At 37.1% G+C, this 11,222-nt stretch overlaps 1 protein-coding gene across 16 annotated transcripts in view; it reads left to right on the top strand.

Moving 5' to 3' along the window:
- The window catches only part of Dnah14 (dynein, axonemal, heavy chain 14), a 317,770-nt gene that overhangs the window by 274,091 nt on the left and 32,457 nt on the right, over positions 1 to 11,222 (top strand). For all 16 annotated transcript variants that reach the window (XM_013507038.1, XM_013507034.1, XM_013507036.1 and 13 more), the window contains 2 exons: positions 6,942 to 7,175; positions 8,874 to 8,959. In XM_013507038.1, coding sequence (XP_013362492.1) covers positions 6,942 to 7,175; positions 8,874 to 8,959 — 320 coding nt within the window. The remainder of the gene's footprint in view (positions 1 to 6,941; positions 7,176 to 8,873; positions 8,960 to 11,222) is intronic.

The following is an 11,222-nucleotide window of genomic DNA, read 5'->3' as shown; positions in this document are numbered from 1 at the left end:
AAAAAAAAAAAAAAGGAAATATGACCTCACACAGAAAAAAGTGGTGGTTTAGATTAGACTTTATCAAGTGCTTGGGCACACTGACAAGAGCTGGAACTCAGAATGCAATCAGAAAGAATTACTATGAAGTATACCAGAGATATGGATAGCTCCATTTTGTTCCGATTTTTGCTTGTTTTCATGAACGCCAAAGCATGGTACCTAGTGGACTGCTGAATCAATGGATGATTTTGTGGATTTATTATGATTCTTTTGCTTACAAAAGAAAGAAAACAAACAATAGCTCAAAAATAAAAATAAAAATTTTGCATAGATTCTGGGATATTTTCAAAAAACCCAAGGACAAATGTAAATACCAAACACCAATGTGAGAGCCAGTAACTACTATTAACATAACTCGGCTTTGAACAGTGACAGACTCATGAAAGCAACAAGAGAAAAATGATTGCAAGGAAGTTTCTGTATGATTATCAGTAGATTTCTCAGAAGAGACTGTAGACCATAGGGAGTAGGGTTTTATACTCAGTGCTGAAGAAAAAATTGCCAAACAAGAATCCTGTGTATGACAAAGCAATTTTTTAAAAATTAAAGGGAAATTAAGGTTTTCCCAGATAATAAAACTTGAGTGCTTATTACCACCAGACCTGCCATATAAAATATGTTACTGGACCCATGCATACCGTACTTATAGCAACACAATTCACAATAGCTAAATCTTGGAAACAGCCTATATGTCCATCAACAGATGAATGGATAAAGAAAATACAGTATTTACACACACAGGAGCACTGTCCTGCCATAAAGAACAATAACCTTGAGTCGTTCATAAGAAAATGGAGGCACAGCTGGGCATGGTGGTACACGCCTGTAATCCCAGCACTAGAGAGGGTGAGGCAGGAGGATCACTGCAAGTTCAAGACCAACCTGGGCTATAAAGCGAGCTCAAGGCCAGCCTGAACTGCATAGCATGACCCTGTCTCAAAAATTTTAAAAAAAAAAGGAAGAAAGAAAGAAAGAAAATGGAGGCACCTTGAGAACAGCAAAGAAATGCCTGTCGCATACATACAAAAGGAAACAAGAAGGGAATTTAAATATCACTACCAAAAAATTGAAAAAGAAGGGAGGAATCTATAAATATACAGAAAACAAGAAAATAGCAATAATGAATTCTCTCTGTGAATAATTATAGTTAATTAGATATAAATATATTTAAATTCCTAGTAAAAAAGACATAGATTAGTTGAATAGACAAAGTAAAAAAGAAACAGGATGTGCTGTCTATAAGAAACTCACTTCAGAGCTAAGGAAACAGGCAGAAAGTGAAACATGGGAAAAGGTATTCCATGCAAATAGTAACCAAAGACAGGAGGAGTGAAAATTAACTTCAGACAAATTATTCTTCAAATAAAAACTCTTATAAGAGATAAAAGACATTATATTAAGGTAGAAAGGGTCAATTTGCCAGGAAAATATGAGAGTAATAAATGTTTTTGCACCAGACTTCTAAGTGTCCAAATATATGAAGCAAACTTCGACAGAATTGAAGGGAAAAGTAGCAATACAGTAACAATAGAGGAGATTTTAACATGCGACTTTTAATAACTGATAGAAGAATCAGACATAAGATTAATAAGGAAAAATGGTCTTGAGCAACATAAGGGTCGACTGGACCAAACAGGCAGAGTCAGAATGGTCGGCCAGTAACAGCAGAGTGCACACGCCTCTCAAGCCCACATGCGTACTTCCCGTGAGAGACAATTTGGGGCACAAAGTCTTAACAAATTCAAGAAGTTATCACACCGAGCACCTTTGTCAAACACAGTGGATGAAACTAGTAACAATAGCAGAAAGAAAAGTGGGAAAGAGGTCGCACCCAGAGGCAAGGGCACATCCGGGGAGAAAGGTACTTGCTAACGAGATCGATACACAATAGTGGTAGAGACTGCTGTCCTGACTGGTCTACAGATTGAACACAAAAATACAAGAAACATGAGAAAACTAGGCAACAAGACACCTACAAAAATTCATAACTACCAAAAAGCTGATCCCACAGATACTGAAGTGGATAAAATTTCAGACAAAAGAGTTTGTTAAAACTGATATTTAGATTGGTCAAAAAAGAGACAAATAATCAAATAAATAAATCAGTTACCAAAATGATCAGTGAGCTCAATGGAGAAACAAATAAGCATCTGAATGAATTAAGGAAGACGAAGCAGGATATGAAAGACACTTCAGGGGAAAGGCAATGAAAAATAACCAAGCAGAAGTCCTGGAAGTAAAAAACTCAACCAAGACTCTCAACAGTAGGCAAACCGATCCAGAAGAAATACCAGCACTTTAAGAAAAGACCTGAAAATGTACTAGAACATACACTCTGTAAAAATGAAAACAGTGAAAAAGTTATCCAAAACCTCCAAACAATTCTAAAAGAACAAATTTCAGAATCATAGGCCTCAAAGAGTGTTGAAGTACAGATTAATGGCACTTAAAAATCTGTCCATCAACCACTTTAACGATAACAAGACTCAGGCCAGGGATACAGCTCAGTGGCACAGAGCCTGCCTGGCAAGCTCAAGGTCCCGAGTTTGATTCCCGGTACCAAAACAATAAAAATAAAAAGATAACAAGACTTACTGTACTAAATACTATTATTCTCCTATTATTTTGTTATGAAATTTTTACTTTTTTCCATTAAATAAATAAAAATCTGTTCACTGAAATTTTGCAGAAAATTTCCCACACTTGAAAAATGAGAATAGCCAGGTAAAGGAAGCACTTCAAGCACCAAGTAGAAATGACTAGAAAAAAATTTCCCCACAACACATCACAGTCAAAATGCCAGAAATTCAGAACAACAACAAAAAATAGTAAAAGCTGTTAGAGAGAAGCAGCAAATTACTTATATTTGCAAACCCATCAGAATAACAGACTTCTCAAAAGAAACCTTAATGGCCAGGAGGGCTTAGAATGAAGTTTTCAAGCCCTGAAAGATAACTGCCAATCTATATTATTATATCCTGCAAGACTTTCCTTCAAAGGAGAAATAAACTAAAGAAATTCATAATGACCAAAATAGCATTACAGAAAATACTTAACAGAACCCTAACAGAGATGATGGGGACAAAAATAACCATGAAGCCAAGGGAAAAACTAAATCTCACTGAGAGAGAGTAGTTAAATGAATGAGAAATAAATAGATTCAAACTCTAGAATAACAACAAAATGACAGGGATTAGTGTATATCTTTCAGTAATAACACTTGATGTAAATGGTGCTAACTCTCCAATTAAAAGATGCAAACTGGAAGACTGGATCAAACAAGACCCATCTATTTGCTTCTTGCAAGAGATACATGTTATCTAAAAGACCTACAGAAAGCAAAAGGATAGAAAATGATACTCCAAGCAACTGGAACCTGAAAACAAGCAAGAGTAGTAAATCCCTATCTTAAGAATGAGTTCCGTTCCAGGAGAATGTTCATAAGTCAAACTTGTTTATAAGTCCAACAAAGTGAGTCTTATACACCTTGACACAAGTATACAATGTAAAGCATAAAAAAAACTTCACATGTTCCATGATCTTGTCCTTGTTTTTCAGAATTGTGCCGGTGGTTGAAAAATTCATGTTATAAGAATGAGCAACATCTGTCTTTTCACTTCAGTCCAATCTCTCAATTTTCACTGTTGTTTCCATGGTTACTGCTCTGTGCTTCCTAGCAGTCCCCTCCACATCACCACTGCTTTTCTTCGTGCTTCTAGACATCCTGGGCTTGGACTGAGCACTGTACTACTCAGGATACTTCGGATCACATTACATAGTAAGCACACAGTAGCACAATTGTGACAATGTCCAGCAGACACCTAAGGTACTCCTGGGATTTGTTCACATCTACAGATGTTCATAATGCAAGATCTATTAGTATCTGTGAAAGTTCTCAACTCAAATGTTTGTAAGTCGGGGATGTACTGTACTTATCCTCAACAAGATGATGTCAAACCGAGGCTTGTCAGAAAAGACAAAGAAAGTTACTACACATTGGTAAAGGGAAGAATTTGCCGAGATAAAAATTATAAATATATATTCACCTCATTTCATAACTCAAACACTACTTGATATAAAAGGACAAAAAGACACTAATACAATCATAGTGGAGAATACCAAAGCCCTCTCTTACGAATAGTTCAACCAGACAAAATAAAAAAGAATCATCAGAGTTACACTGCACAACAAACCAGATGGATTTAACATTCATTCAACAGCAACAGAACACATGTTCTTCAGCCATAGAACTTTCTCCAAAATAGACCATAGACCATAAAGACCAATAGGCCACAAAACATGTCTCAATAAATATAAAACAATTGAAATAATTTCATGCATGCTATAGATCACAGAAGAATGAAACTCAATAGCAAGGAAAACCACAGAAACTATACAAACATGTGGAGATTGGATAATACACTTCTCAGTGATCAATGGGGCACAGAGAAATCTGGGGAGAAACAAAAATTTCTAGAATCAATTATTAATGGAAATACAGTATATCAGAATCAGTGGGACAGTGAAAGCAGCTCTGAGAGGCAAGTTTATAACTGTGAGTACCTATATTACAAAACCTGAGCAACCCCAAATGAATAACATAATTAACTATCTCAGAGTTCTAGAAAAAGAACAGAACCAAACCCAAGGTTAGAAGGAAAGAAATAATAAGGACTATCACAAGAATTAATGGAAATGACACTAAGGAAAAACAATACATAGAATCAATTCATCAAAAAGGTGATTCTTTGAGAAGATAAACAAGATTGATAACCCCTTAGCCAAACTTACTAATTTTATTAACTTGGTCTTAGCCAAAGAGAAGGCCACATTTATCAAATTAAAACTGAAAAAGACAAAATTACAACAGACACTACTGAAACCCAGAAGAGTGTTAGAAATTATTTTGAAAACCTATATTCCAATACATCAGAGATCTAGAAGAAATGGATAAATTCCTAGACACATATGACCTACAAGAATTGAAACAAGATATTTTAAAACCTAAACAGACCAATAGCAGGCAATGAAATTGATGCAATAATAAATACTCTACCAACTGAGAAAAGCTCAGAGCCCAAGGGATTTACTACTGAATTTTACCAGACCTTTTGAGAAGATCTGACACCAATTATCCTCACTTTTCCATGTAATAGAAAGGGAAGGAATGCTTTGAAATTCCTCTTATGAAACTGGAATTGAGCAAGGTATGTGAAATGCATGTACCAACTTCCCAAATGAACTTCATCAGTCTGTATTACTAATGTGCTGTAGTAAAAAAGAAATAGAAAATTTCCTCTAAAATTTATATGTAATTACAAGAGACCTTGAATAGCCAAAGACCTCTTTAAAAAGAACAAAGCGGATATCTTATAGTTCTCCTCACTTCAATATGCATTACAAAGCTACAGTAATCCAAATGGTGTGGTTTGGAATAAAGACAAATAGAGTAGGGCTTGCAGAGATTATCCCTCACATATGTGTTCAAATGATCTTCAACAACATGGTACCAGGACTATTTAATGGAGAAAGGATTCTCTTCAACAAACGATGAGAAACTTAATAGGTACATGTAAAAGAATGGAGTTGGGCTCTTACTTATACCAAATACAGAAATTAGCTCTAAATAGATTAAAGATCTAAAATTATAAAGCTCTTAGCAAAAAATGAAGAAGAAGCTTCATGACATTGGACTTAGGGATGAGTTCTGGGATATGACACTAAAATCACAGACAGCAAAAACAAAAACAGAAAAAAAGGCCACATCAAACTTCAAAATTTTTCACATAATGGGAAAACAGTGAAAGACAACCTACAGAATGGTAAAAATACATCCAAATTATCTATCTGATAAGGAACTAGTATAAAGAAAGTTTAAAGATCCGCTATGACCCAATAATAAGAATCAAATAACATAATTTTAAAATGGACAAAGGACTCAGGTAGATATTTCTCCAAAGATGATGCGCAAATCCAAGAATGAGGTGCCCAACATCACTATCAGAGAAATGTAAATCAAAGTACACTGTGATGCTACCTCATACCTATGGGCATGGCTACTACAAAAATAACAGTAATGATAATGTTGGCAAAGATGTGGAGAAACTGGAACTTTCGGGTACTCCTAGTGAAGCTGTAAAATTGTGCTACCACTGTGGAAAACAGTGTGGATCACCTCAAAAAATTAAAATTAGAGCTGCCATGTGATGCAGCAATCCCACTCTGGGCATATCCAAAAAACTGGAGGCAGAACCTGGAAGAGACACTTGCACACCCATGCTCATAGCAGCACCCTTTACAATAGCCAACAGGGAACACAACCCAAAAGCCCACCAATGGGTGAAAGGATAAACCAAAATATGGCATAAATGTACAGTGAAATGTTACTTAACCTTTACAGTGAAGGAAATTTACCATACACTGTTGCACTTATGCTAAGAGAAGTAAGCCAGTCACAGAAAGACAAATACTTACTGTATGACAGCATTTATATGCGGTATCTAAAGAAGCCTTCTGTAAATCCATAGAAATAGAGAGAAAAATGGTGACTACCAGCATCCTGGAAGAATGGCCAAAAGGGAGTTTTTGTGTAATGTGTAATGGGTATGGAGTTTCAGATTTGCAGAAAAAAATGTCTGGAGATTTGTTTTGCAGCAATGCAAATACATCATTACTGACTTACATAATTAAAATGGTTAAGAAAAATTTTACATTATGTGGGGTTTTTTTTTAATGTGGGGTTTTTTTAACCACAATAAAATAATGCTTTTATGTGTTAGTTTTATGCAAAATGATTCTTTCCTCAACAGCAAATATTTGTTAATCATCCACTTTGTAAAGAGTAACTAAAGGTAAATAATTGAGCTCTTCTAATATTATCATTTTTCCTTTTCTATTAGACATATTTGAAGAGTGTAAAAATCAACACCTTCAGTGGCTGTCAGTGTCACGGTGGAGGCAATGTCAGCACATCAGCCGGCAGCTGGAGCCCTTCTCCCTGCTGTGCAAATCCCTCCTGTCCAACCCTCCACAGTGGGATACATTTAAGAACAGCAAGGCTGTGTATTCTCTGATGAGCACAGCCTTCTGCTTAGAGATGGCTCCCTCAGAAAGCATGAAATCACCCAAAGAACGTAAGGAACCATTCATGGTTGTACTCAAGTGTGTGGGTGCGTGAGGGGGGTGTCTTCAATTTATAAACAGCTCACTACCTTACACTGAAAAAACAGAAGAACATAATTATGATATCAGCACATGTAATTCTCATAATAATCTTGTGAAATGATTTTCTGAACTTCATTGTCGCAGATGAAAAACTGATGAAATATCAGGATTTGAGCACAATTAAATTTAACACAGTACTGTCTTTACACCACACTAGTTCTGAACCTTGACTCCAACCAGCCCCGCACAGATCCTTCATTTTATGTAACAGATGTGTGTTCTAAAAATTCCTTAAAAAATGGATCTCACTTTAAGTTACTTGCTATTTTTGTCTTTTCCCTTTTCTCTTTCTACCTTCCCCTCCTCATCTTTCCCTGCCACTGCCACTACTACGCCTGCTCAGATACGATCAAATTTGTTTCCTTCCACATTTTTCTCCATTTTGTTTCCAGAAGTTGAGTTGCTAGTGGACAGTAAATCATTTTTTATAAATAGTTGCTGGCCAGGCTAATTTCTTTAAATGACTGTGATAATTTATGTTTTCACAAGCAATACGAGTGTCATTTTTTCAACAGGAAAAAATCGTGCCACTCTGAAAAGTTCTGAATATTTTAATTTTAATTTAACTATTAGTAAGTTTAAATTTCTTTTTGAATGTTTTTTGACCGTTTGGATTTTTCTTTTGAGATTCTGTACCGATTTTTCTACTGGATTATCACCTTCTCAGCCTTTTATAAGAGTCCTATTAATATTTAAGTAGTTAAATCTTTGTGCCCTTAAGTGTTTTTTTAAGTCTGTTCATTGTCTATTGGGTTTGTTTATGATTTTTGTACTATACAAATGTTGGAATGTGTGTTTAGTCAATTATGACTATTTTCATAGCTTCTTGATTTCCAATTCTAATTAAGAAGGCCTATTCCACTCCTGGAGTTTTTTCTGTAGATGATTAATGCTTCATTTTGTTGTATTTGTCACAAATCTATCCGCAATCCATGATCTATTTTAGTATAATAATAATTTTTATTTTAAGGATCTCTTTATTGGCCTTTTTGTAAAGTATCTTTTCATTTTACAGTTAACCCCAAATTTATCCATTTACAATGAGATTTTCATGTGAATTTTTAAAAATCAATATGCCAATATTAGCTACATTCGAGAAAGATGTTTTTATAATAAAGTTAGACATTGGGAAATGACTGTGGAAATATGAGGCAGGTAGAGATGATACCTGCATCCCCAGAGAGTCGGAGGTGAAGATGGAATGGCTCCCCACCCTGCAGGATGGGACCCAGCAGGAGGGTGACATCCCCTGGGCTCCCCTTCCTGTGTCTCTTTTAGGTAGGTCATTGTCCCCTGGAGTGATTAGCTGTAAAGTGCTAGGTGTCCTGTGTTGTTCTGGCACTACACCACAGCAGCCACTTCGGATGGACTAAGGTGGAGGAAACTATCTTCAGGGCTGCCTCTCTTGAGGTACAGAGGAGAGTTGTCAGTGCCTCAGATCTTACGGAAATAAAGCTCAAAAGTCAACTATGTATTTTTAAAAAACAAAAACTTTATAATTTTATAACAAAAATGTGTATTGGGACATCTACTAGTGATATAAGTATTTGATTGTTAATTTCTCTTTTTTTTTTTTTTTTTTTTTTTTCTCTTTTTCCTACATGTAGCTGAACTTTTGAATGAAAGTGAAGAAATGTATAATCCTATAAATTTTCCCTGGGAGAAACTGACTCCATTTCAAAGACTTATTTTGGTAAGATGTGCTATGAGAAAACAGTAAGTTTGTAAATGTTTTAAGCACTTTATAGTAACTGACATCTTTCAAATTAGAATTTTATAAGCAAAACATATTTATTTCTGAAAGCTAAGTTTTATTGAGCATTAATGTTAGAGGAAAACCCTCACTCACCACCCTCAGTATTTTCTTCCTGTCCTAGCAGTCCTGGCCTCCCTCTATGACAGTTGGTAGATTCGAGAGATGATGGTGTGCAGGGCTCAGTCCCTTTTGAAATCTGTTCTGCCTGCACAGAGCACTTTCTACTCTGCTCCTGCCACATGTTGTCCATATGGTCTGTTCCAAACCTACAGGGCCTGCATCAAACAGGCCCTGGTGCTCTAGGGACGCCAGCAGTCTGCCCTGGGGCTTAGGGCTGGGCATGCTACCAGCCCCTCCTACTCCTGCCTCTGGGCAGGAAATAAGGCTGGGCCTGCCTATGAAGCCCAGCTCTGCTGTCTCTGCTCCCATATCTGAGTTCCCAAGGTCATCCAGATTTCTCTCTACCATTCTACTTTCACTCCATCTAGTTTAGTGAGGGGAGAATTCCTTATCTCCTCCCTTTTTTGATCTTCAAGTGTCAGTGCAACCTGGACAACCAATAATCCTCCTTGACTTTTGCCTTAAGTTTTATTTTTGCAGCACTTTAAAACTCATTATACATATTGCAAAAAGGACCACACCTGGTTTATAGACTTGTTATTTTTGGCCTACAGTTTTATTTTTTCAATTTTTCAAGTCCAATTTATCATAAAACAAATGAATTTGAACCTGTAAAAATCTTTCTTAGAAGATTTCCATCTTAGTCCATTTGGGCTGCTATAACAAAACACCATAGACCAGGTGATGTACAAACAGCAGAAATGTATACCTCATAGTTCTGGAGGCTAGGGAGTCCAGTAGCAAGGCACCAGCAGGTCCATCTGTCAAGGGCTACTCTGCATCACAGATGGCCTTGTCCTCCCAGCTGGAAGGGACAGGGGCTCCCTTGAGCCTCTTTCATAAGGGCACCGATCTCATTTCCTCCTGACCTAGTCACTTCTGAGCCCCTACCTCTTACTTAGCACTCTTGCTTCGTGGGTGAGGTTGCAACAGGAATTTTAGGCGACACCAACACTTAGCCCACAACATCTTCCAAGTCCTTAAGTAAAAATAAGTAAAATAAATACCATATACTACTTTAAAAATTCTGTATATACTTACCTCTTAAAGTGAATTATACTCTGATTTTTAATTGGGGTAATATATGCATACACTGTTTCATTTGATCTTCATAATTCTTTTTAACCCTCTTTATGTGTTCCACAGCATTAGGAATATTCAGTGGGCAGCCCTCAGCCCCACCCATTTCCAGACCTTGCCATCATCCCGAGCACATCCTGTAATTATTAAACTGTTTCCATTTTTTGGCTATTGTGAATAATTCAGTTGTTAATATTGGTACATCGTTGAGGTTTTATTTTGCTTTTGTTTGAGTGTTTTTAAATTTTGGGGTCAAAATTTTCAAATTGAGAAAGTTCCCATAAAAATCCATTTTCTGGCTTTTTTGGAAAATTAAAAGATGAAGCACCACGCAGCCACAGTCCCCAGTGGTGGCAGGAACTAAAGCTTAGTCTGTGACCTCAGTCCTCACTGGGAGGCTGACATCCCTCTGCCACCTAGCATCACACTTGCACCTCTACTTCTCCTATGGAGGATGATTTCTTTCTTTCTTTTTCAGTACCAGCAATCGAACTCACAACCTTGCACTTGCCAGGCAGGCTCTGTGCCACTGAGCTAAATCCCCAGCCCCCGATGATTTCTTTTTAACTGATCCACTTCCCTGGTTTGTTACCAACTTGGGCGTGGTAGACAGGTCAAGACTTAATGGCATAGTCATGGGAGGAAATGTATTTAAGCTTTGTTGATGTCTTGGTTACTTTTCTCTCGTTGCTGAGACAGAATACCCAACGCCCAAAATGAAGGAAGGAAAGGTTTATTTAGCTTATAGTCTGTGGAGGTTTCAGTCCATACTTGGCTGGCTCCGAGGCAGAAGGTAGCAAAGCAGCAAGAGCAAAGGGGGGATGGCAGCCGAACAGCAAAGCAGCCAGAGCAAAAGGGAGGAATCTGGCAAGCAGCTTCTTTCCCTGCCTTACATTGTAAACAGGCTACCCCCACCTAAGGGGCGTGTAGCTCTCACATAATCTCCATGCCCTCCTCTTCCACAGGCTCAGGATGTATACAAAGTAAGCACCCTGGCTTC

The sequence above is a fragment of the Chinchilla lanigera genome, unplaced genomic scaffold (assembly GCF_000276665.1).
Source record: "Chinchilla lanigera isolate Chin_1 unplaced genomic scaffold, ChiLan1.0 scaffold00119, whole genome shotgun sequence".
Classification (NCBI taxonomy): Eukaryota; Metazoa; Chordata; class Mammalia; order Rodentia; family Chinchillidae; genus Chinchilla; species Chinchilla lanigera.
The sequence above is the reverse complement of the archived record's forward strand: the minus strand, read 5'-3'. Positions and strand labels throughout refer to the sequence as shown.